We start from the raw sequence: 27110 nt of genomic DNA, 5'->3' as shown, positions 1-27110 counted from the left end.
TACCAGACTCGCCCCTTCGCTACTACATTTCAGGAAGGTTCTGTAATGGCTCCTCCCTAACACCTAGGTCCACAAAACCTCCGCTCCCCACCATACCTGAGACTGGGTGATCTGCTCCAAACTGTTTCCTCCCCTGGTTGCTTGTAGAACCCTTGTTGGTAAATTGCCTGCCCTCCTCCTCCTCCTCCCCGTTCTTAGCTCCCTTGTATCTCTGCTTCCCTCACCTCGTCCTTACCCCCTATGATTTGTAAAGCGCTCTGTTGCTTTCCGGAGCTAGTTGTGCGCTCATTAAATTCCCTTATAATAATAATCCAGACCACGCAACATTTTAGAAAATCAGCAAGGTTCCAGTGTTTTACCATTTGCAATTTTATTAGATGAATCCATTTCAACTAAAGACTCCTTAACCTATTCATTTGTATGTCAAATGTGTAGAGATGTAGATCACAAAATACACTTTTTAATGGAAATGGAAGTGATTGATCCTCCCCACAGACAACCATGCAGTTTCCTGAGCAATAGCTTTCTTGCACATTAGAAAACAAAGTGCCTTAGGGCACTTTTAAATGACAATTTCAAGAATTTAATTTCAGTGAACCATCTGATGGAGAATGGAATTCACTGCTGCTTCAGCGAAATTTCGTTCAAGACATTGGTTACTGAAATTAGATTTAATTGATGTCTATTAAACATTTCCCATTGATTTCCAAATATGTTCTATGTGCAAGGAATCCTATCCTTGGACTGTGTTCAAGATTTCACCAATGTCTTCAAATCTATAGTTAGAACCCTTTAAGTCAGAGACCTAATAATGTTCGTCTGATAGCACGTGTGTAATGATCCCATCCAAGTTTTGGCTTTAGCTTTTAGTTTCCACAACCATATATCTGAAGGATTCTGTCTCAATTGGAAAACGGCAGACCTTATTTTGGCTTACACGAACACACTCTCTATCCTAACTTCTTGAACTTCCCAAGCAGAAATGGAGGTTCATCTGAACAGTGACCTCCTAACTTCTTTTGAGAGTTCAGATATTGTTGCGAGTTATCAGAGGCGAAAAACTACAATCGCCTTTGGTAATAGCATTTTTCTGTGCTCCCTTCATTCCCTGGTGCCTTAAAGATTGAACGTCATCTATCCAAGAAAGGGCATTGTTTCTGAAATGATATCACTTTCTCCTGATATCTGAAGAAAACGGGTGGTTACAACTTCATGGATGCTTAAAATGGTAGGGTGAACTTCAGCAACATTTCGGATATCATAATAGAATGAGATGCTAAATTGATGTCTTTGAGAGCCAGCTGGAGTTCATTTAGTACAGACAAACAATTGTTAGAGGAAGAACACACCGTTCACCTAAATTATTTAGAACTACTGACATGCTCATCTTAATGGGAAAGGACAATTTTACTGCTATAATTATAATTGTTTTTTTATAAGGTGCTTAATACCCAGAGGTTTCTAAGCGCAGACTCGGGGATCGAACCTGTGTTGCTCTGCATCGTCTTGCTTCCAAGGTGAGCGCATTGCCCCTGAGCTATCCCCCCGAGCTATCAGATCATTCAGGGGCAATAAATCAAAGATCCTGGCAGATCATGGGAGAGATGTTTGGCTTTAGTGCCTCTTCATTAAATAAATCATTCTCATCTCAGCTAGACGATCTTCTGCGACTGCATAATGATGTCACTAGAGTTAATTCAAGGGAACAGTGATAACATGGTTTTCATTATTAAAAAAAAAAATGTAATGTGTCTTATTTAGCTTTTCCAGGGAAGGCTAAATTAGACATTTTGAAATTCCTCAGAGTACAAGGACAGAAACGTGACAACATTTTGAATTGAATGTTTTTATTTGAAAATCCCATTATTGACTCTTTTCTACTACCCACAACAGTTATGTTGATTATTTAACAAGCTGAAGTGTACGCCTCGATATTTTGACCTCTTCAACTATGGGTGTCATGAAACCAACATTTTTCTTGAGGGAGCAAGGCTAAAATATATTCTCAGATAAGACCACCAAGGAAATTATTCAACACTCAAATCTTTTTACTTGGCAGAACATGTCTCCACTGCAGTCATACGTATACATTCAATTACAATTATGATGTTTCTTATAATTTTCATTTAAAAATCACAATTTCATTAAAGACACTTACTAGGACTCATTTTCTATGGGGGTGTAAGATTAATGGAAGGTGTAAAAGCGTAGCGCAAGGCTTTTACACCTTTCATTAACATTACCCCCATTTTCATTAATTTGTATGGTGGAGTGGAGGGGCGGAAACACAACTTGCGTTTCCTCCGCCTTCCTTTCTCTCAGCCATACAAACGCTCCAGCTTTTACACCAGCGTGGATTTTCATGTTGGTGCAAATGCTGGAGATCCCTATGGGGGCCACCTACTCTATAAAGCAGGCAGCCCCCATAGGGATCCAATGTAAACACTGCCTGTCGTAAACACTGCCCGACATGCGTGCATAGTAAAGTGCGCTCACAATAAAAATTAAATGCTGCCCGACATGCGGGCATGTTGAGCAGTGTTTAAATGTAATTGCGAGTGCTGATTGTCATGCAAGCATGGAAAAAGGGGCTCAGAATTACAAGTAAACGCTGATTGGCTTGCGACAATGCCAGGCAGTGCTTACTCACGTTGCATGGCAGAGTGCACATGTGCAAGACAAAAGACATTGCACATATGTGCACGCCACCTTTTACCCTGCACTGTTGCCCTGCACTGTTGCACTCTGCAGTGCAAATGACGACAACACGTGATGGCCCCACTGCGGCAAATTACGTTAAGGAACGTGAGCTCTACTGAGTCATTATCCACGACACTTTACATTACCTTATTTGCCAAGCACTCCTTTGCACAATTTGTGTGGCTTAGCCGTGATTAAAGTAAAATGATCCTGACGATATGACTATCTTGCCTAGATGTGAGATATTTATATCCAATTGAATTATTTTTTCTAATAACTTTCGTCCAACAACAAAAGAACACTAGGAGAACAGAAGTTACAGGTCAGAATCAGTTCCTCATCTACTTGGTTGATTAAAAGCAAATGTCTATCTAGCCGGTGTTATCACAGGCGTTAAAGTGAAGTTTCATTTTCCTTCTGATTAGTTTATTTAAACATTGCTGCTGTCAGCAGTAAAAAGATAGATCAGCATAAAAGTTTCAGTTGTGTCAATCATAACCAGCAACCAAAGGCAAGTCATCAGAAAGTTTAACTAATATGTCATTTTTTCAAAAATGTTGAGCAAAAGTACACGTCACAGAACTCAACCTCTGAAGACACAATTATTTGAACAAGATCTCTCCAACAATTTGGGGAGCAGAATTGTGGTTTTGCAAGATTGCTCCTCAGTATCACAGGCACGGGACCCCTAAGTGATAGTCTTGGACAGCGCTGATGAGGAGTGGGCAATTTCAGGACATAGGGCAGCTCTGATTACCCAGCAATTGAACGTGGCCAGCTTGGTATTAGCACAATTTTGGAAGACTCCCAAGGGTCTGCCCATGGCGTGCAAGCATATTAAGATATGGGACACAATTAGCCCTGGAGTACATCTCTGCAATCCGGTCTCATGTAATGTGCCTTTTGTTATGTTTGCATATTTTCATTCGTTTTATTGCTTTGGATAAGTGAAAATGAAAATAAAGCTTGATAAAAAAAAAGCATTGCTCCTCAATTGACCCCCACTGAAAGCAGCGAAGTAGACTGCTGAAAGCCATATTTGGTCATGAAGAAGCCACCTTCAAGTCAGCCAATAAGAATGTAGGCATGGTGACGTTGTACATTTGATTTGATTGGTGCGCCACGTTATCAATCAAGTCACCAAATGTTTATTAATTGTTCACGAGAATCAGAGAAACATTTGCCTCGAATTCACTAATAATATTCTCTATGTGCTTTAAGTAAGACAAATGTAAATAAGTATTGCGAGGGACTAGAAACATTCAAATTCACTGTATGTGCTAATGAATTCGCACAATCTGTTTTGTCCTCACACAAAATCTGTCTAAAATAGGCCTGCCAGTGGATTAAAAGCACTTCCAGTTGCTCCTCCCTTAATCATAAAGAGATACACATTTATGAAAATAGTGAGGCTACTTGCAACTTTACAGGTTGGAGGGTATACTGAAGGATATGAATACTATGTAGGAATATGTTAATAAAATAATTAGTTTTGACAGACCCATTGACATGTTTTGTACATTAGAAGCTAGAAAGAGGCTTTAAAAATCTGTTTACTTTAAATACTGGCAATTATGCTGGCAGACAGCTAATTTTGCACATTAATGGCTAGCTGAAACAAAATCTGTTCTAAGATGGTTACTTTTAGTGGCCAATTTTGAACTACGATTAAAGACGTGGAGAAATTGTGTTTTATGAATCATGTATGTTCACTTTTCTTTAAATGGGAACTTTATATAATCATTACAGATTTTTAAAGAACTGTTGTAATAAACAGTTTGCATGGCTTGTTCAAATATGATACAAGCCTGAAATAAATACCAAATAATGCTAAGATTGGTGTCTGTGATTCTAGATTCATAATTGGCACACACTGGCAATACAAGCTGTCCACTGGCATTACAAGGTGCCCACATTTAAGGAAAGTATGTCTTTAAAATTAAAATATACGTGCTATAGTCTTTGGCATAACTATATTGAAATAGATTTCTTTTGTCACCATATTTAACGTAACTTTTTCTATGTGAATTTTTTTTGCTAGTCTGCTTTTTTCTGAATATTGCTTCCAACCCGTTTCCCCTTTTTACTTTTTTACCCATCTATTTCTTTTGCTTTGTGTCCCTTTAAACTATACCTAATCATATTAGAGTGGTTTATTTTCGTCTAGAGGCGCGCATTTACCCCTCTATCAGAATCAAGGGTTGGTAATTTCTGTGTGTTGTGAAAAGACTCCCACTAGGGGAGATGTTCAATTGCTAGTTGAGGGGGGCCTTTTGCCCCTACACAGACTCCTGGTGACGCTTGGTAACTTGTAAAACCTAGCCACCATTTGATCTGAAGTCCTGTTCATCACTCAACAAATGGGCAGAGGTGTCTACATTCTCGAATGAAGAAATTCCATGGGATAGGCTTTGAAATAGCAAGTGAGGATGAGTCATACATTACTGCTGATCATGAAGCGCTTATCAAACGTACCCAGCTCTTTGTGGTGTCTTCAACACACGTTTATAATTCTATATTTCTTGTAGGCAGAAATCTATTTGTACAAAGTTGTACATCAAATGTTAATAAACCTGAAAGCATCTCATCACAACTGTGTACAGTTTCCCTTTTCTGAAATAAAATATTTGGTTTCTTTTTTAGTTTTAAAAAAAGAGTTTCTGGAGAATTCTACTTCCAGGCTCAGAGTGTTCTTATTTTGGAATTTTCGAATGTTGTGATGGGTTGTAACATGGTACAACGCAATTTACACCATTTGCAGAGGAACCAGTTGGTGTGGACTGTGACATATTTGCTGATGATGTTAACCGGTCTGCTTTTTACTTGATTGTGGTTGTAGCGCTTTGGAAATAATTCTCTGATTTGACTCCATTATGAACGCTTCTGTATCCTCATTAAGAGAGCGTATCTCCAGCATCACTCTACAGCATGGCGGAGTGGCAAATGGTGCAAGCTCTTCCTTCGATGTTACAGCAGCCCGCAGAAGTATCCGTGTACGGGAATGGCCACAACTCCAGAGAGTGAAATCCCTAAGGTGTCTGCGATACAGGCCGCACTCATGGCGAACTCCCGGTGCTCATCTGAACTCTGCAAAGGGTAAAAAGGAAAAATAAATGTGCCAGGAAAATCCGCACAGCAAGCATTGCACAAAAAAGTTGCTAAACAAACCATCACACATTTACAGCAAATTTCTTTCAAAGAGCACATGTTATCTTTATAATATGCCAGCCAGAAAGTAGGAGTCATCTCAGTTTCCACAATTTTGAGGAGCCCCCAGGTGTCCTCTGGCTATTTAGTGATAGTAATGCAGAGATATGTGTCCTGCAGAACCTCTTGCCGTGAATGACATGCATATAGCAGCTGATCTTATTAGGCCTTGGTGGGGTTTTCAAGGCTCATTTGCTGCTACCTACAGATCATCAAAGATACATTCTCTGGAAGGTACCGAATCTGTAGCAAGATCACCAACAATGCGCTAGAAGGGGCCTCTTAATGGCCCTCAAGATAAGCTCAAATGACTTCCTTGCCGTGGGATTAGAGTATTTTAAATATGGGTAAATATGGGTGGGAGGCTAGAAGCTTTCAATCACATTCAGTGTAAAAGGATAATTAACACAAAACAATGCTACCTGGCCACATCTAGTTTATCATTAAATTAAGATGTAAAGTAATCATGCCTGCTATCTTACAGTTTGCTTCACATTCTGGCATGTTGCAAACCAAGGTGCTTGCCATTTCTCTGCTTGCTTATCATTCTTTGTAGGTTTGAAGTCAACATGTCTGCTTAGATGTAGGAAGCACTTTATTCTAAACTTCCTAATATGCTAAGCAAGACATGGCCCTCATTAGGAGTGAGCCTATATGGAAATAAGGTGCCGGCGCCTTTTCCGGAACAGCTCACTCCAAGTCTGGCTGCAGGGGTTGTGAACTACCGGCAGGCCTGACCGGTCGGTAGGCCAGTCCCCTACCGGAAGAAAAATCACTGAAGCTCTGGCAGCGTTACTAACAGTGTTTCAGTGTTCCCATTCCTGTGGAGTCCTATGGGATTCCACAGGAATTGAAACTTACCATTCCGCCGTCACCTGTAATATCCCATTATTACTGGGATATCGGGTGGTGGAAATGGTAAGCCGAGGTTGCCGTTAGGCCTACTGACAATTTCATAATTAGGGCAATAGATAGAATAGAAAGCACTGTGCCTTTATATCCTCCTAGAAAACCAGGTAGGTTGCACAATAAAACATCCTGTGTCTTTAAAACTCCCTCAATGATAACGAAAATAGGACAAAGTAGACAATGTGCACTCCGACCTCCTCAGAACGTGAAGCCAGATTCAACATGGACACGGTCAGAAAGCAAGTCGAGCTGTGCCATAACAGGCACCGGCTGTCCAAACCTTTTAAAAAAGAGATAAACGTTAGGTCATAGCAGCCTGACTTATAAAAACGTTTTACGATGGCGCCATCCCATTGAAAATCACTTTGTAAATCAGGCCCAATGTCTTTACATCTTTGTTGAGTAGAATGCTAGGGAGCCTGTTAACATACCAGGTATGGCAACCTTGCAAACTAAGTGTTGCATAGGCTTAGCAAAGGGGGCTTCAATGAGGACAAATTCTCTCCTTCCTCAAAGACCGCCCCACCGAATCTATCTCTACGATTTCTCACCTCCATTGCAATGTTGTTGAAGGTGTTGACATATCCAGCCCCTCCGAGAAGACCCTCATACACAATGATGACCATGACAATGTAGATGCTTGGCAGGAACAGGAAGTAAACTGCAGCCAGCAAGAAGAACATGTTCACAAACTGCAGGAGGGCAAAAGGGAAGCAACACTCAGTTACTGCAGCATGAAAAGTAGTCCAATGAGAAGGGGGGGAACAAAACTCACATTGCTTCAGCTATTCAAAGAGCGGAGGTTAGAATATGGCTTTCATGTAAACATAGGAAAACCTACTTACCTAGAATACATTTCCTGCATATTATCGCACCAAAAATGTATGCTTTTATAATTTTCCACACAGGCAGAGGATCACGTGGCACAATTAAAACTGTTTTTCTTAAACACTTGAATTCAGTGATATTTTTGATATTATAGAACTGTCTCTTAAGTAGAAAGGCAACATTGCAGATGAGTGACAGAAACCTATTATCCTCTGTACTGATTGCTATATTTTAAATTAATTCTGGCATTTTAGTCCAGGCAGTAATCCTGCTAACGGTATGAATGCACTTCAAAGTTTATGCCGCGCAACTCTTCACCTGACAATAATTGGCTTATTTTCTGACCATATTGTTGGTTTCAACAAGGCTTGGCCTAACAGCAGCTGTGTCTTAGCTAACCTTACAATGGATGCATCCAGTTATCACACACTTTTCCAGAACTTTCCAATGTAATATTTTCACTATCTTCAAACTTCCCATTGAGTAGCAACTGAAATATTTCAGATGGCAGCAAATACGAAATTCCAGAGTCCCCTTGAGAAGATCTTGATTCATAGTGCTGAACAACATTTTAGATGTGCATCATATTAATTTCAAGCCATTCTAAAGAAAGTGCAAAAAAAATAAAGACTCAGTGGCGGGATAACACCCAACGCAATTAGCGTTATCCCGACGCAATTTGCGCTGGATCCCTAGTCATGGTGGGTGCTAAGTTCTCATTCCCATTGGGTCGAATGGGGTTGGGGTGCAGTGATAGTGCCGAACACCGGCGGAAAAGGTTGATTTTTACCTCCAGCCAAAAGCTGGAGGTAAAACTCCCCATTTTTCACTGACTCGTGATTGGGCGGACCAGTAAATGCGGTGGTAAACGCATTACCAGAGCATTTTACTGCTCTGCCCATCTTGTGATGAGGCCCAAAAAGGAAGCGTAAAATTGAACTTTCACCAACGGTCTGCCAGTGTCATGCATCCAAGCACATTAATTCTGTATAAAATGAGGTTTTTCTCTGTCTTGTGGTCATTATCTTTACAGGTACCCATAAGACATTATTTAATGTTAGGGGTGAACTGATTAGCATATTTAGGATTTGGCCGAACACCGACTAGTTCAGCTGAAGCTCAATATGAAGACTAATAGTTATTTTATCATTATATCATTTTCCAAATTTGAAAAACACACTTTTCTTTTTTCTTTAACCTTTATTTATTGGCAGAAGTTTACAGCACACATCTCAATACATTTTTTCTCATGTAAGTATGCAGACTGATTACATAATTTGCATTAACGATTGCTGGGCATGTTCTCGTCACACACAGATTACACACCTTTACTTTCATCAGGATATCAGAAAGACCTGCGTCTTCATGGTCTGGGCGTAAAAAAGCTGTCACCTGAGTGGTTGTCAAGGTAAGTACGGAATTCAGTCGACACATTTTAGGACGAGATCTGGAGGGAATGGAGTTAATATATTCCTCCCCGCAGGTTTGAGTCCAGGTAAGTGCATTTAGCCACATTCCAAAGGTTGGAGGGGACGGTTGTTTCCATTGTTGGAGCATACATTTTTTTGCCACCATATAACTTGCATTTAGAAAGCTTAACATTGTCTTATTCCCGATACCCTCCCATATCCCAAACAGAATGCCGACCGGGGCTGGGTCAATCTCAGTGCTTGTCATCTCAGAGAGTGCCTGCAGTATTTTCTCCCAAAAATCGTGAAGTTTGGTACAGGTTGAGAACATGTGTACATGGTCGGCCTCCTCGGAGTGGCATATTGGGCAACCATGGGTCATTTGTCGTGAGAACTTAAACTGTGTGGGGTGTAATATAGCCTGTTCAGACGTTTATATTGTACGCAACGGAATCGGAAGCTAATGGAGAATTTGCGTGTGTGGGAGCACATATTTTTCCACATGTTGTCAGTGATGTCAAGATCTAGTTCATATGCCCAGCTATCTCGGGGATTGGACGGTTGGTCTGGTATCTTTCTGCAGCAAAATAATTATCAGCCAGTAAAGTAGACCTGCTCTACACTCCTGGACCCCCAAATACTTGATACCATCTGGTGACCACCAAAGGGGATATTCGCATGTGGGGCGCTTGGTCGCCATTGTGAGTGGGAAGATTTCTGATTTGCTGTAATTAATCGTGAACCCTGAAAAGGCGCCCAGTAGAATCACATCTCTTCAAACAGGGTCCGGATTTGTGGAAGGGTCTCTAATATACACAGCAAGTTATTGGCATATAGTGATATCATTTCAGGGTGGTCCGCGAATCGTATTCTCCTCCGAGTGTGTCGAGCATTAACATAATCTGCCATAGGTTCTATAACCAGCACAAACAGGATGGGGGAAAATGGGCAACCCTGTCGGGTTCCTCTGCCGAGTTCAAAAGGGGTAGATTTTTGGGAATTAACTAATACTCTCGTTAGTGGGCCACTGTTAAACAGTTTGATGTACCTGATTGCTTCCTGCCCGATGGCCATATGTTCCAGGACCTCCCACATGTATTGCCATGAGACCATGTCAAAGGCCTTTTGAGCATATAGGGTGACCACCACTGCATCCACCTTTTGATCAATTCTGGACAACACACTGAATAACTGCCTAATGTTTATGGACGTAGACCTCCCGGGGATGAATCCCCCCTGGTCATCATGAATCAGATGGGGCATAAGTGGCAGAACCCTGTTCGCCAGTATCTTTGCGAACATTTTTTGTACCTATATTCATGAGTGATAAGGGCCTATATGATCCGCATTCGTTACCGGGTTTCAGCAGGACTATTATAGTGGCATCGTGTAGGGAAGGGGGGAGAATTGATTTGCGGAGTGATTCAGCCCAGACCTTTAGTAACCGAGGAGCGCTATGTGTTCTTGGTAAAATTCTGAGGGTGAGGCTGTCCGGCCCTGGAGCTTTACCCTTTGGGAGCCCAGTTATGGCATCTGCTATTTCATCTTAAAGGCATGTCTAGTAAAAAATGTTATTTAAAAAATAGATAGGCAACATAAAAAAAAAATACTAGCATTCTCTTTTTTAAAACTTCCTATGTAAAATTTTGAGCTATTCAAGCTCAAAATTCGCAAAAGCAAGCACATGGGCGCATCCATTTTGTGAAATGGATGCCCTCCTGTGCTGGCTTTTGCTTTTGCGGCACTAATGAAGGAAAAGCCAGCCAGCTGTAGTAAACAAAAGCTACCGCTGGGTGGCTTTCCCTTCATTAGTGCTGTACGCGGAGGACGGGGACCGGAGACCAGAGCAGGAAAGCTGCAGCTGAATCTCGGTAAGTGCTATTTATTTAAAAAAAGAAATTTCACAAAATGGATGCGCCCATGTGCTTGCTTTTGCAAATTTTGAGCTTGAATAGCATAACATAGGAAGTTTTAAAAAAGAGAATGCTAGTATTTTTTTTTATGTTGCCTATCTATTTTTTAAATAAAATGTTTTACTAGACCATGCCTTTAAGTAAACGGGTTTTCCAGGGCATCCCTGGTTTGGGAGCTAATGGAGGTCATAGGAATTTGTTCAAGCAGGGCACGTATCGCATGTGTGTCGTGCGGTTGGTTTGGAGTATATCGGGTGCTGTAGAACTTGGTGAGAACTCCCAGGATTTGATTATCCGCCCATTGCGGATCACCATTCTCATCATTGACACATTCCACTTGGGTTTGGCCTTCCTCTATTCTAGTTAATTTAACTAGCGTCCTGCCCAGTCTTTCTCCCTCTCCATATTTCCTTGTTGCGTGGGGACGTGAGAAATATTGAATTTCTCTGAGGGCATGGGACTCAAAGGTCTCCAACTCAGTGCGTAACGGGAGTAGTCCTGTTCACACAATCTCGCTCCAGCGCCCAGAGTTTGGCTTCTGAGCGACATATCTCGTTCCTGATCACTTTCAATTTGCCCGCCTCCCTGGATATAGCCATGCCCCGTATATATACCTTAAAGGTCTCCCATATTACTCCAGTGGTAGTATCCTGCTGGGCATTACACTCAAATAAGATCTCAATATCAGACTTAATCTCAGCTTTGAATGTCCAACAGTGCTTTAGATTTAAAGCACCAGGTGGCATGAGTGGGTGGGGTCGAGCCCAATGTTATTGATGGGGTCACCGGGGAGTGGTCAGATAGTGTACAGGGGAGTATATCAGTGCTCGCGATTTTGCCTATCAGGGTACCAGATGTTAGAAACATATCTATTAGTGATGAGCTATCATACACCGATGAGTAATACGTGAATTGTCTCCCCTGTGCATGCAGTACTCTCCATGCATCTTGCAGGCTGAGTGTAGTCATGTGTGTGGTAAGTCTACGGGCTGCTTGTGACATGGATCTAGGGGCTGACCCTGTTCTGTCCCGATCAACGTCCAGTATCAGATTCATGTCCCCTCTCCATATTATCGAAATCCCCATCTATCCCATTAATATCAAGGCTATTTTATCAAAAAATTCAGGAGCGTCAACATTCGGGCAGTATGTATTCACTAACAGATATTCCCCCCCCAGCTATTATGCAATGCAGGATTACATATCTGTTGTCTCAGTCTGTGTAGCTCTTTTTCAGTGTAAATCTCACCGATTTGTGGATCAGCGTTAGCACCCCTCTAGCATTTATCAAGAAGGTAGAATAGTATAGGCTGGATCCCCAGGAAGATAATAGGTCGGTAGCTGCTGGTTTCGTGGCATGTGTCTCCTGCAAGAGGAGAATCTGGACCCCATGTCTCTGTGCATAAACCGTTATCCTCCGGGCCTTAGTGTAGTTGCCCACTCCTCTTATGTTCCATGACATTAATCTGGTTGTCATCTCACATTTCAGGGGACATTCCATATCGCCCATTTCAGAACATGTGGTTTTGTGTCGGTTACAGATATACTTTGCATTACAGACATGCGGACTGCTGTGTTGCTCCTGCCATTTTTATGTTTGCGCCCCCCAACTTGGCCACCCCCCTCCCTCACTGCCCCCCAAAACCACAAAACCAGGCAATGTACGCCCCCCCCCCCATTTTACCATCGGTTGGCCAGCCCAACTTTGGCTCACCTTCCAGGAAGGTCCAACAGGGATCTGTTATCAGTTAAACCCTCAAAAAAAACATTGTAGCTGAAAGGGGGTAAGCTGCTGCTGCACTGCAACTGGGTCAGGATGGCGGGTGAACCACCCTGTTAAACATCATTGCATGTGTGAGGCTGCAACGTGTTCCATATGCCACAATCTGCCCGTGGTAATAAGGAGTATGGGGACTCAAGTGGAGTAGAGGAAGTCAATTATATTCAGTCAACAGGATTGTCTTCCATTGGGTCATTGGGCCGATCGTTCAGAAGTATTTGTGCCTCAATGAATTTTACTACCTCATCTGGAACGGTGACAAAATAGATTTTGCCCCTGAACGTTAGTTTGAGGTGTGCCAGGGAATAGCATTGCGTTCTGGACATTTCATTCTCTTAGCATCTTCTTTACGCCCAGAAACTGGCGTCGTTCCTGCTGTACGCCGGTAGAGAAGTCAGGGAAGATCCTAATGGTCTGGGATCCCAGCCTCAATTCGTCCTTTTCCCGGGCCAGTCGTAGTAGATGGTCTCGGTCCCGAAAGCTGCAAATTTTAGCAATAATGGGCTGGGGTAAATCTCCAGGCTTGGGTTGCTGTTATGCTTGAACTAAAATGGCGCTGGTGCGCAGTGCATTCTGGGAGCGCTCGGAGCCATGATGGATATTTACTTCATGCCGCAGTGAAAAGCTGCACACATTTTGCTGAGTGTTAGATTCACGGTGCTGAAAAAATATGCTTTCCAAACCTGGTATGCGGTCAAGGACATTTCTGCTGGGAAAGCTAACTTTGTTATGGTTTGTTACTGTTCACCGTGGAGCGTGTTTTTAGAGGAGGGAGGCACTCTGCTCCTTGGGGGTGGCTGTCGATTGACCCAGCTGGCAACCGACGGCTGCTCATCAACTGCACAGGTGCCATTTCCAGAAGGTTCAAGAACTGCCACCACTTTTCGGAGTGTGTATATATGCGGAAACCCGGAGGTGGTCAGGTGAGACTTCACCCGGGGGAGGACGCTTACGTCCAGCACTCCTGTGAGCTGTGGTGCTCTCGGCCTGGCTATTCCCGGGGTCTTCCAGCCGCTTCTGGGCGAGATGAGGAATCCAGTTACGCTAACAGTGATGTATTTCCTTTTGAATTCTTTGCTTCCTCTATGATTTATGTCTATGTTACTTCTGTGAGTTATTTCTATGTTATCACTGGTTGTTTCTAAGCTTTGAATAAATAGCCGTATAAGTGCTCATTATTTCTCTAAGAGTGTGTGGTTGCGAGTTATTGAGTTTTTCTGCATTCAAAGTATTTGCTCTGTAATTGCATTGGTGATTTATGATTTTCCGTGCACTCTGGGGAGAGCAATACAGTTGCGGAGCCAACGCTCAATGGGCTCGCTCGACCGTGAAGAAAGGCGAGAGTTCAGGGTCTCCCAGTAGTTCTTTGAGTAGCTTTTCCGTGGCCTGCTCCATTCTGCCTGTGAGAGCGTCCTCAGGTTCTCCGACTATGCAGATAGTACTCCTGCGCGATCGAGACTATAGGTCATCGCACTTGTTCTTGACAAACTTCATATACCGGGTTAGCTCCGCCACCGTGTCCTGCAGCGTGTCTACCCCGTCTTCATTAGTGCCTATCCTTGTTTCAGCTTCGTAATTCTGGCTCCCTCATGGGCAAGTTGGGAGCGAAGTGATGCCACATTAGCGTTGATATCATCCAACTTCTCATGTATGGCGGCAACATTTTTGGCCATTGATTCCATAATAGTAGTGAGATCAGGGGTTGGTGTAATCACAGGTGTGGGTGTGTCCTTTTGGCCCTGTGAGGATTGCCCCAGTTCATGTCTGAGGGTTGATTTAGCAAACTTATCCATAGCCCCAGTCTTCTGTCATCCCGGGCGCCCTTGGTCATGGTATGTAGGCGGTTATCAGTCGGTCAGGGCCCGGCTCAGGGTCCCCAGCCGAGATGGTTGTACAGGCCCAGAGACATATGGGAGAGCCAGATGTGAGTGTATCAGTGCCCGCGGTTGATGTGCCGGTAGGGCTCTCGCGCCAGTCAGCGTGTGTCCTGTGAGCATTCAAAGTTGCCAGCTGTGCAGTAGTAGGAGCCAGTAGTTGGGATGCACCTGTGTAGGTCACAGCAGCCCACAGTTAGAGATTCTGATGCGTGTTCAGATAAGTGAGATCAGGTGTGCAGGGGAGCTTAGGTATAGCCACCCCTTAGCAGTGCTCCCGGGGTCAAGCTGTGCCACCTGAGGTCCGCCAGAGCAGCCAGCCTGTGCGAAGTCGCAGCCAGCAATCTCTCAGGTGTAGGTTCCCCTCTGGCACGCTGTGGCTGGAAAGTGGCAGTTGGCGCACCAAAGGTCTCTGCCAATGTAGCGGAGGAGCACCCAGTCAAGGCTGCCAACGGTGTGGGTAAAGTGTGTGGCTCTAGGAGACAGCCCTCCTGGTGTTAAGCTGGGGGGGGTCTCCACTCTTGCCTGTGTATGGTGGCCCGGAGTGTCAGTATGGGGCTCCCCGGGGGTCACAAGCGTTATCCCAGTGAAGGATTCAATGTAGGAGTGGGAATTTCACAGTGCTGTTAGCCATTCACCTCCATCAATCAGTTTTAACGCTGTCAATTCTCGGTCCCCTCCACCGTAGCAATGTCCTGGCGCCACTCGCAGGCAGCGGCGTCTCCCTCCGTTGATTGTGGAATCCTCCAAGGCCCCCCAGCGGTAGGTCGCAGTCAGGTCCCAGGCGCCTTGAGGGTAACTCGCCCCTCATTCGCAAAGCCATGCCCGCGGCACCCGCACTACCGCCAACTCAGAGACCTGCAGCGCAAGGCTGCGACAGTGCCAGCAGCCTCTCGCGGGACAGAGGGCAGGCAGTGGGCAGAGCAGAGGGCCATAGCAGTGGGGATTACTTCCTGAAGAGTGGTTATCCTGAACTTTTGTGGCTTGACATACTTGTTCACAGGACACAGATCTGCATGGTTAGATCCTTTTTGGGTACATGGAAGTACCCTGGATAATAAATACCCTTGTTTACCTGGAGATGAGGGACGACTTCAATGGTGGCCTTTTCCAGCAGGACCTGGACCTCGTCCAATAGGATGCGCAGATGATCTGGTGACAGTCGTCTGCTTCTGGGTGGCTGGAGGAACTCGATGCTGTACCCATGGGCAATGGTCTTGAGTACCCACTGCTCTGATGTGATCCACTCCCATGCGTGGGAAAACAATGTTAGACGTCCCTGACTGGGGAAGTGTGGGAGGGAACCCGCATTGTCGAGTCACTTGGAGGCAGAGGCCGGGGACGCTCTGGAAGCAGAGTTTCTACCTCTGTCTTTCCCCCCCGACGAAAACCTCTCTGTTGAGATTGGAAATTACAGGCAGAGCCCTGTCCGGAGGCCCAGTTGGACCCTCCAGGGCCATACTGTGCAAGGGGAGAGCAGGAGAACTACTGCCCTCTAAAGGACTGGCAGGCGTTGAAGTTGCCACGCTGGACAAGGGTTTAGCCGAGATCTGGCTGAGCGATTTTAGGGTCTTCTGCTCCTTCCTAGCTGTCTCGAGAGCATAATCAACCACTTTTCCGAAAAGGTTGGTGTCCTCCACTGGCATGTTGATCAAAGAACTCCTGGTTGACTTGTCTGCCCTCTGCAACCACAGCCAAAAGGCGATGCAAGTAGGTTCTGGGACATCCGAAAGGCCATCCTGGACAAGGCCCGACTGAATGTCACTGTAGCTCACGAGGAGCGTGGTGTTGTTGGCAATCTCAAGTGGAAAACGCAGCAGAGGTGGTAACATGCTTGCCAAGGGTTTACAACTTTTTGCATTCTTTGCCTGGAGGGAGTTCTGACAAGGACAGAGGTACCCCCGCCCTCTTACAAGTGGTGGTGACAACCATGGAGTCTTGGATAGCATGGCCCCTGATTTAGAGCGGGTCGGAAGGAGCCGGAGCAAAAGAAAATCCACACAGGGTTCACCACACGTGTGAGTGATGGTGTGAGCAATGAGGGGCCAAGCACTTCTTGACTGAGTTCAGCAAAGGAATGATGGTATTCCTCCAAGGAGGAGAATTGGTCACCGTGAGAGTTGAGTCTCTGGGATTTAGGAGGTATCGGGGACGGATCCACATCCCTATGCCTCTTCAAAATGTCCTCGAATTGGCCTGAGAAATCAATGAACTCAGCCATTCAGAGGAGTCTGAAGGATCTGGAAGGGGAAAGGGCCGTGCCGGAGGAGCTGAGCCATGAGAAGAATAGCCCTCAGGCAAAGATGGGCCTTTCTGTGGTCCAAAGCAGCCAAACTAGCCTTAGCAAGCTGCTCCCGAAGCTTTGGGATTGTTTTCGCTAAGTGGACCTGTTTCGGCATTTCTTTCGGCGCTGTTGAGTCTTTCAGTGCAAACGCACCTTCTGATGATACCATGTCAGAAGTTGAGGCTTTAGAGGGCGCGCCCGCTACAGAAGAAGATTTAGTACCATGCATAGGCCACGGAGGTGGTTGCGCAGAGGGCACTGAACAAGAGAGGTTCAGAAAGCCCAGTCGAAGACTTTGACGAGCCTGAGGGCGGGGAAACATTCTGCGACGGGTCCACCAGGGAGAGTTTGGGGTTTGTGTGCTTACAAGCATGTGGTGCGTGAGTGTCCCTGCTGTCATGATGGAACTTCCCCATAGCATAGCCTGCGGCATGCCTGTTGGGGCCGGGGACGGACAGATGGGAGTGCAAGGGCTCCACAGTAAGGTCAATGGCTTCCGAATCGGAGTCGCGGCTGCCAACGGATTCCTCGTCTGAGGCGACAGTGGTGGAGTGACTCTCGGCCTGCATGGCGTAGGCCGCGCACCATTTTGTACCCTTGTCTTTCAGGGTCTTTGGTTAAAAGAGCTTACATGCTTTACACGACCACTCGTTGTGGTCACGAGGGAGACATTGATTGCATCGACGATGGGTGTCCTTCTAAGGGAATTTGCTGTTGCAAGACGGGCAAAATGTAAAAGGAGTCCTCTCCATAGCAGAGGGAAGCAGCAGCCAGACCAAGAGAAAGGGCAGAGAAGGGGTAAAAGAAAGGCATTCTCAAGAGAAGACAATAAAACAGAGCCCCACTCTCCCTACTATGAAGGCCGGGTCGGAAGGCCAAGGCCACGTGGCAAACAGTCGCCGATCAGCCCTGAATGGAAAGTCACCAGACAAGAATAGTCGTTGAATGGCCGTCAAACCTGTCGAAGAACACTGAAATAGCAATATAAACACTTATGAGTGCAGCATTATGTGCGACCAACTCGGTATGTGGAAAAAAACAATCTGAGGGACCTAAACGCGTGAGGGATTTTGGGTACACTACAACTCACGTTAGGGATAGCGTTATAGTCACGCCCGTGTTGATGTCCCTTTTCGATCTTTGAAAAAAAGATGTAATACTCCGCAGTTACCACCAGATGTTGGACTTTATGCACAGCATGCGATTCTAAGCAGATTCACAAGCATTAGAAATCAAAATACAATATTTATTTAAGGCATTAAACACGCACTCAGAATTAAACTAGCAGGTGATATTATTGTGCAATACTCAATAATAAACATATATACATTCACCCTAGGTTCTTAAAATGCATTCAAATGACTCAAACACTACAAGGGGTATGTAATTTAATGCAGTAGAGAAGGAACCAAGTCACAAGTGATTTCCATAACTTCAGCAGTTCAATCCCTAAGAAGAATGGAGCCTTGTGCCCAAAAGTCATATGTACCACAATGCTTCCCCCCAGAATGTGTGCAACAAAGTTACCAGGTAAGTAAACTGTGTTCTTAGCTTTCAGATGATACTACCCAGGTTTGACGACCAAAAGGCATCTGAATTGAATGTAGGATACAGAGGGACTGGTTACCAATGTTATCCTATGGAGGACAGGGGGGGGGGGGGGGGGGACAATGCTTTGTGTTTACTTAACCCCCTGACTCTGATTTTCCTCGAGGACTTGATGGGTCTACTGAGGTTCTCTGGAGGTGGAATTTCCTGCTGTTGGTTCTGGTCAGAGGTGCTCAGGAGCTGCAGGTGCAATGATTCTTCCAGTCAGGCCCAGATGCAAGATGCAACCCTTGGCGATGAAGAAATGCAAGATTCACCAATGCAGGGCTCTCCAGGACAATTCACAGGATTGGGGAAGTTGAGTTCCATCTATCGCACAACGTCACACCCACTGTGGATACGATGCCTTCCTACTAAGTGGGCAATACTGTAAATTCTATAATTAAAGGAAGGTATCTCAATGTGTGTCCAATGTCAGTACCTATCAAGACTACAGGGGATCTAGAGAGTCTTACAAAATAATAGGCCCACCATTCGCTAACTATACATAAAACATTTGAATACAATTCAATTAGAAGAGATACTGCACCTCCAATGTTCATACAAAAATATAAAAATACATCCATAAAACATAAATACAAGGAATGTTCGCATATGTAGACAACCATAAAAACAAACACTCACAACATACGTCACAAAAGCGTATATAATTCTTTACAATGATTTCTTAAACTTCATGAATCTGCTAGTGGTGGTAGCCCAACTTGTACAAGTTTCTGTCCTTTCGGCTTAGATGCCAGACATTCATCAGGGGCAATTAGAACATCATAGGTGTAACAACTAAAGGATTCTTTATCCCTGGTTGATTATTTCACCCTGGTTCTTTGGAAGACTTCCCCAATAGGGATACAAAATATGACACACATGTCTGTAATTAGACAATATTTTTAACTTAGTCTTTTGATTAGTCTTTTATATTGGACCCTTCCCCACGGGTTTCATAGCACATCTTAATATAGTGTATCTTGGCAGGACTCTTAACTCTCCTTGCTAATATAGCCAACACATCTGAATATGTAATGCTTTGCTGACCTCTTTGTTGCCGAGGTAACAGTCAACTATCCTCTTGTTTATCCTGTAAAAAAACGAAAACAACTTAACTGAAGTTGTGTTCACTTAAATACTACTATTCCCATATAATAGAATCTTACCTCTAGCAATACTGTTATGGCCTAGTCTCCTAGTATTTTTCTGGGACAGGATTTTGTGTTATACTGGTGCCAGATCAAGGGCATACTGTAACGCATAAAGAGTACCCTATTGTTCAATATCATGTTAAGTAGCCGTTAAATTTATATTGAAAAAACAATTGTCCTACTCACATAAAGGCTCCCAATCGTGAGTTTTCCAAGGGAAGTTCTCTTAGGCTAAGCCTCAACGGGGTGCTGGTTCCCACGGTGGAGTCCTACAAAGGGGCCACCCACACCATTAATAAATAGGCCTTAGGCAGTGAAACCTCTTAAATATCTACTGCCTGACTACATATTCCTCACCTTACAATGTCAGAGTAGGTATCCAAAACTGCCATAGATGTGAGTATCTGTAAGGAACACTAGGTTCTTTACACTAGCGGTACGAGATTGTGTAATCGCGGTGTGTAATGACATCACTGCGCATACTCGCACAATGATGTCACTGCGCCAAGATCACGTGATTCTCCCACTCAACGTATTGCCGGGTTCTCAAAATGTATCCTGTTCACGGCCTCATCTACAGATGTTAGCCCCCTAGTGGGCATGAATGATATATTAATGATTTCAGCCTTCACATAAGTAAACAATAGTAAAAGATATCTGAAAAAAGCACATACTGGTTATGCTGTGTAACAGGCATGTACATTTCATATAGCCTGTTATTTTATTGGATATGGTCCCTTCTGGTATACCTAAATACTATTGGACCCATATTTAATCATCACGGCTGCAAACTAGCCTGTACACCGTCATAACGGTATTTCTACATAATAGACCCATCAGTTGTCCTCTCATGTTGCTACTAGACATCTACAATTCTTACATTTGCTGAAACATCTCCTTAAACCAGGGTTATCGTAAATCCAAAAAGTTAGCAACATCCCACATTCGCTTTATTGACTAGAACCATATAACCTGAATGACTGTTGGCAAAAGCTGTGTTCCAAGTCACATTGTGCCATTCAATATTTTCATTTAGGCCCCTAATGTGGCTCTTTGTCAAGAATATATGTTTTTGTTGAAGATTGAGCAATTTCTTATTAACATGATCTTTAGAATTGCCTTTGACTCTCTTAAGAATGACCCACTCAAAATCTGTAGGACTATGACCCTTCTCTAAAAATGTTTAACTAGAGGAGCCAATTCTATTTTGTTCTTCACTCAACTTTTGTGTTCAATCTCTCTTGTTTTACATTTGCGGTTAGTTTTCCCAATATAAATAAGTGCACATGGACAAGTGATCATATATACCACATTTTCCGTGTTACAATTGGTATGTTCTTTCAATACCCAGTCTTTAGAGGGACCAAGATTCACAGTAAGAATCTTTTTCGTCTGCACGCACATTACGCAATTACCACAGGGATGGTGTCCTACCACCTGTGAGATGTCTCAGAGTATCCCCTGTTGGGATTCCGTATTTTTGTTCGTAACAATGTAATTTCTCATCACCACATTACGAATGTTGAATCACCTCTTAAAGGTGATAAGGGGTGACTTTGTGGTTTATTCATTTCTTTCTTCCAATTCTTTTTAACCCGCGAGCAGACCATGTCGGATGCACCGGCACCATTCACGAATGGTGCCGGTGCATCCGACCTCCCCATTCCCATTGAGCCTTGTGGGGCTCAAATGGGAATGGGGAGTAATGCATTTGGGTGCCTGGCAATGGGGAAATACAGGATCAGCCAGAGCTGTAATGGCCCTGTATTTCCTCGTTGCCAGGCACCGGAAAAATTCACAAGTTCGGCAGCAGCCTGTCGGGATTACCAGTGAAATAAAGGTTTTAAGAAATTGCATGCACTACCCTAAGGAACACCATCTACTCCGCTCAAATATGAACTAGGCGTAATGGGCATCAAATACAGTATTGAAATTAGGCCAGTATTGTTATGGCTTAAGCTATGGATCATGGATGAATTCTAATAATATAAGGGCACAATTTTAGATCTCTTCATATGGAATAGTGCTAAACCGTGGCCATGGTTAACACATGTGAAGAACACCTTAATAACGATCAAGATGGAACATTTATGGAATAGCCCAGATAAAATTGAATATGCACTCTTGCAATCTGTGAAGAAAGCATACTAGGATGGAGCTCTAGTGGACCTAGTGAATAGAGCTTATGAGAAACCACTTGTCAAGCAATAATTTCAGTTGAAATGCCACTTGGGTTACCAACCCTACGTCAGTTGGCTGACAAGAGGAACTTGCATGTTAAATTACATTTGGGAATTCTTCCCCTAAAGAATTTTACATATACTTGGAAAGAGTCCTATACTAAATGATGTCCTATGTGCCAGAACGCTAATGAGGATGTTTATCACTTTCTATTTTGGTGTCCCTTGTTGATAGATCTCCAAAGGAATTGGTTGGTACCATTATTCAAGCACTTTAATATTTGCATTTTAATCAATGCTTTAGATCTGTGTAAATAATCCCATAGGGAAATGTGTGTGTCTGCAATAAAAGGATTTCTAGCCCGAGCATGGGATAAAATACATTCCTGCCTTAAACCTCTATGATTACTAATGCTTGCTTTTCTTTATTCTTGCTGTTTTTATCTTGCCTGCTATTTTTATAAGTTATGATGGGTCAACAGATTACATTTTATATGTATGTATTTTATTATGCTGTGATGTTTTATGGCCATTGTTCCCGAAATAAACTAATTTGACTGACTGATAGGTATATTAATGCTCATATATCTTTAAGACAAATGCCACCACCCAGAATTGTTTCTTAGTTTCAGGGGCCATTAGATTTATCAAAACTATGGAGAGTCAACAAAAGGATGTTAGAAGTATGCAGAAAGCAACTTTACTACCCTGTTACTGTCAAACAAATATGTTTTTGCTTTCCTCTTTGAAGTCTTACCCTCAGCATTATTATGTATGCTCAAATATCTAAACTAATTGAAATGTTTTTTGGTCAGGTCTTTTTTACGTGAAATTCCATATGAAAAAAGAATGTGTGTTTTGTATGCTCCACAAACATTATCCCTTTAGATTGAAGAAACATTTTAGTTGATTGTGCTACAACTTTGAAATGCACTTGATTTTTCCACATGACAAATTCTTTCTCAATACCATTTGTGACAAAGTCAACAGTGTTTCGATCATGAAGAGGGACTAAGTAACTCTGCGTCTGGTGGTGAAACCTAGGGAATCCTCACAAAGCTTCTGCCTAAAGTCTCCTCCCAGGTGGCCAGGGAAAGGCAGATGCTTTCTGATCCTGACCTTGGGGGTGGTGTTCTGCGGGCCGATCACCTGGGAGGAGGAAGGGCCCAGGGGACTGAGAGGACTCTGCTGGGTGAGACACAGTATTTGTCTTCTTCTAGGGAAGACACCTCTCAGTGCCAAAGTATGTAATGGCTTGTTGACAGTACACTTTTAGCTCCCCAAGTTGAGCATTCTGAAAAGGGTGAAAACATTCATAAACCCACAGGCAGTGAAAGAAATTAAAACCCTTCTAAAAGCAGGGAGACTTGTAGAGCTAGAAGTTCCCCTAACTCTCAAAGGCACTGAATTTATTTATTTATTGGGCATTTGTATGGTGCCTATACACAAGTGTTTCCAGGCGCCACTAGACAATATGGGGGTTGGGGGGGACAAGGGAATAAAACAAAACAAAAGACGGTTATATTGGCATTGTGACAATCCTACCGCATGAATGCTTGAGAAGGTGGTAAGTGCAGGGGGTGAGTGGGTAGATTGAGAAGTGCTGGAGTAGGGCGTCCCCAGGGAGGGGGGCAGGGAAGTGCTGGGGGGCCAAGAAGGCAAGTACTAGGGGAAAAAAGGGGGAACGGGAGGATGAGTGCGGTGGGTAGGGTGGATTAATTTGGGTTAGTCGGGGAAAGGGACCCCGAGGGCAAGTACTGGAAAATAATGCAGGAGGGATTGGCGGGGGAATAGTCTAGCCCCTGTATGACTCTGAAGGAACCAGTCCCCAGTCGTAGCAGCAGAGGGAGAGTTAGCACGGGAGAGGGAAGGACGAGGAGAAAAGGAAAGTCTTGAGAAGTTTCGGAACTATAGAAGATCCGGCTCAAGTCGGCGATGGGAAGGAAGGCCATTCCAGAGGGAGGAGCCGGCCGCAGAAACTGATCTACCTCCCACTCTCTGCTTGGAGAAACATTTGACCTGCAGAGTGTTGGAGCCAGGGGACCAAAGGACTCTGGTCGAGAGGTGGTTAGGGAAGGAAAGTCTTGCTGTCCTATTCTGGATTAGTTGGAGGGGATGAAGGGAGGAAAGAGGCAGATTGAAGAAGAGGCTGTTGCAGTAGTCAAGCCTAGAGAGAACCAGGGGTCTGGAAACATTGAGCTTCTGGAGGAAGGTGTGGAAAGGTAGAATGACCCTGAGAAGGTGGAGCTAAAAGTTGGACTTCTTGGCAAGGTCTGTGATGTGGGGAGAGAAAGAGAGAGATGAGTCGTAGATGATCCCAAGGGTTTTTGCCTCACGGGTGGGTGAGGGGCTGGGACCCAAGGAGTCTGGTCAGACAGCAGGGAGGGTCGGGGGGACAGGCAGCAGGTGTCCCAATGAATAGGATCTCTGTCTTACTGGCATTAAGGCAGAGATCATTGGCACAGCACCATGCCTGAATAGCAGCCAGGCAGTCAGGTATGAGGGAGGAGGTAGAAGATGGCAGCTTGAAGAAAAGTTGTGCGTCATCTGCATAGCACTGGAAATGAGGCGAGAAAGTAGAGATCAGGCAGGCCAGAGGGGCCAGATAGATGTTGAAGAGCCATGGTGATAGAATGAAGCCCTGGGGGACGCCACAGGTAGAGAAAGTGGTGGAGGAGAGAAAAAGATCCATTTGCACTTGGGAGGGTCTGTTAGAAAGGAAGTAAGTCACGCTAATGCCCTGTCCGTGATGCCTAGGGTGTCAAAGAGATAGTTTATGAGGATGGAGTGGTTGACAGTGTGAAAAGCAGAAGAGAGATCGAGGAGGATCAGAACGGAGAGGGAGTTGGAATCCAGGCTGGAGAGTAGGTCTTCACGGGTGTTAGGGAGAGCAGTTTCCATGCCTCTGGCAGCACTAAAACCAGACTGTTGATCGTGGAGGCATCCAGCCATTTTGCTGTGGAGTGTCTGTTGGGGATGACCCATTTCTCCATGAGTTTGCCCAAGGAAGGGGTTATGGTGATAGGGCGATAGTTAGCTGGGCAAAAAGGGTCAGCAGATGGCTTTTTTAAGAGACGGTGCACAAGAGAGTGCTTGAGGGGTTGGGGAAAGGAGCCAGTGGCAAATGAGTGGTTGCAGAGGTCAGCCAAGGCTGGGGCGAGAGAGGCAATGTTGTCCTTGATGGTTCTGGAGGAGCAGGGGGCCACCTGTTTAGATGAGACTTTCATAGAGAGGACGACTCTAGAGATCTAATCTCGTGCAATGGGAGAGAAAGAGGACAGTACAGGGGAAGGGGGCAAGGGAGGCGAGAGAGTGAGTGAGGGGGAGCAGAAGACAGAGAGGATAGGATTTCCAGAGTTTTGGAGGAGAAGTGGGTGGCCAGTGCAGAGCAGAGGGCCTGGGAGGGGAAGCAGAAGAGGAGACTGCAGTAGGATTGGCAAGTTCCGTGCAGATTTTTAAAGAGTTCAGCCGTGTTGTTGGTGGCTCCAGAGATACGGGCTTTGACCTGAGCCCTCTTCTTGAAGCAGATGGAGAGGCGGTATTGCCTTTGAAGTAGGCCGCCGGCCAGTTTGTCAGAAGATGAGTTAGATGCCAGCCACCTCCGCTCTGCAGCTTTGCACCTGCGTTTCAAAGCGGCCAAGTCGGAGTCATATGAAGAGTTGCATTTAGAGGCAGGCTTCATGCGGATCCTCATGACAGAGGCAAGGATGTCCAGGGTGTTGGAGATAGAGAGGTGGAGGTTAGCAAGAAAAGAGTCAGAAGGAGTGTCCAATGAGGGGGGCGGAGGAGGTATGAATAACAACAACTTAAACTCTAAAAACCTTTATTCCTCTATAAAATAAAATCTTTTTGATATTCCTGTAGAGAATATTACTGGGAACAGATATTAACTACAGAACAAAAATCAAGCTAGAAAAACTGTAATTCCCGAAGTACTGGGACAAAGAAGAGGGCTGAAGAGGAAGAAATCTGCAAAGTGCAGCTTGTTAATGGGAATGACCCACACCTGAGGGAGACTGGGAAGCTTAAAAGGCCCCCTCCGGTGCAGGTCATGAGGATACAGAAGGAGCAGAGGAGTTGTCGTTTGTGGAGGAGTTGGGAACTCTCCACGTTACCGCTGAGGCAGAGACTGGAGGAAAGAGAAGACGCCGGGACCACTGTCGCGTGGTGGACAGTTGCCGGTCCTGAGAGGGTCTTCATCTCCGGAAGCCTTGATTGCAGAGGTTGTGCAGCGTGAAGCCTCAAAGAAGGAAACTTGGCCCCTGAAGACCTGGTTTACAGAGGCTCAGCAGCAGGAAGCAAACGTAAGGAAAGCTTTCCTTCCCATAAGGCTATCTCGGGTGGCAGGTGAGCAGCGGAGAGCCTCTGGAGCAAAGAAATCTCTGTCTGCAGCTGGTGCAGTCAGTGGCAGACTGAAAGCAGCAGGTTGCCGGATCGCTGGGAGCAGCTGAAGTGAGGAACCTGCGAGCAGCGAGGGAAATTGATGCGCACGCCTTCCCAGTGAGTCCACCAACTGATTGTGACACCGGATCGCTCTGTGACCGCTCGTGTGCCTGCTGCAGGAACTTTAATGGTAAAAAGCAATCCTGTATGTGTAAAAGTAAACAAGAAGTGGCCGAAAACAGAGAAAACCTTATTGTAGAAAATCTACTGACTGTGACTTTAAGCAAGAGAGGTTATTTAAAAACCAGCAAACCAATGGGGCAATATTTCCAGAACTTGGGCCAACTACCATTACCCAAGGCAAAAGAAAGTAACAGCAAGGCAATTTAACCCCAACCCACATTGCCAAATTAAGGGAGGGGCAAATAAGGGTTTTGAAGTTGGTAAAGCTTATTGCCCATATTTGAATAAGTATATACCAAAAGCTGGTATAAACCCACATTGCCAAAGTCAAGGAAGAAGCAGATTAAAACCCTGTTATTGTCAGTGTTCTGTTGATGAAGAATTGAGGAAACAAAGTGGAAAGCATGCTGCCCTTCTGGAAAAGGTTATTCAGAAGGAGAGCTGCATAACTTACAGAGGTGTCGGAAATTGCAAAAGTGTACTAATGAGCACCAATGTGATCTTGCCTTCCCTGAAAACCTGATGTTGCTAAGAGAAACACTGCAAACTTGTTGCAAGCTGATCTCAACCACAGAGGCACTTGTTGCTTGTAAATTATACTGTTTGGGCAGGGGTGTATACTCTAACAGAGGACTTTGAAGGAGTAGGCCTGGCATGGAAGTAAACCAGGTGTGATGGAACCAGTATGCCTGGCATGGAGGTACACCAGGTAGAAG

At 44.6% G+C, this 27110-nt stretch overlaps 1 protein-coding gene across 3 annotated transcripts in view; it reads right to left on the bottom strand.

The window, feature by feature from the left end:
* Nucleotides 1–1830: 1830 nt before the first annotated feature.
* The window catches only part of CLN3 (CLN3 lysosomal/endosomal transmembrane protein, battenin), a 652734-nt gene continuing 627454 nt past the window's right edge, over nt 1831–27110 (bottom strand). For all 3 annotated transcript variants that reach the window (XR_011304414.1, XM_069652104.1, XM_069652103.1), the window contains 2 exons: nt 7368–7508; nt 1831–5787 (listed from right to left, as the gene is read on the bottom strand). Coding sequence is in view for 2 of the 3 variants with exons in the window: in XM_069652104.1 (XP_069508205.1) it covers nt 5668–5787; nt 7368–7508 (261 nt within the window). In the remaining variant the exon portion in view is untranslated. The remainder of the gene's footprint in view (nt 5788–7367; nt 7509–27110) is intronic.

This window comes from Ambystoma mexicanum, chromosome 3p (genome assembly GCF_040938575.1).
Source record: "Ambystoma mexicanum isolate Mex_15411 chromosome 3p, UKY_AmexF1_1, whole genome shotgun sequence".
In the NCBI taxonomy this organism is placed as follows: domain Eukaryota; kingdom Metazoa; phylum Chordata; class Amphibia; order Caudata; family Ambystomatidae; genus Ambystoma; species Ambystoma mexicanum.
Note: the sequence above shows the minus strand (reverse complement) of the source record. Positions and strands in the feature narration are given on the sequence as shown.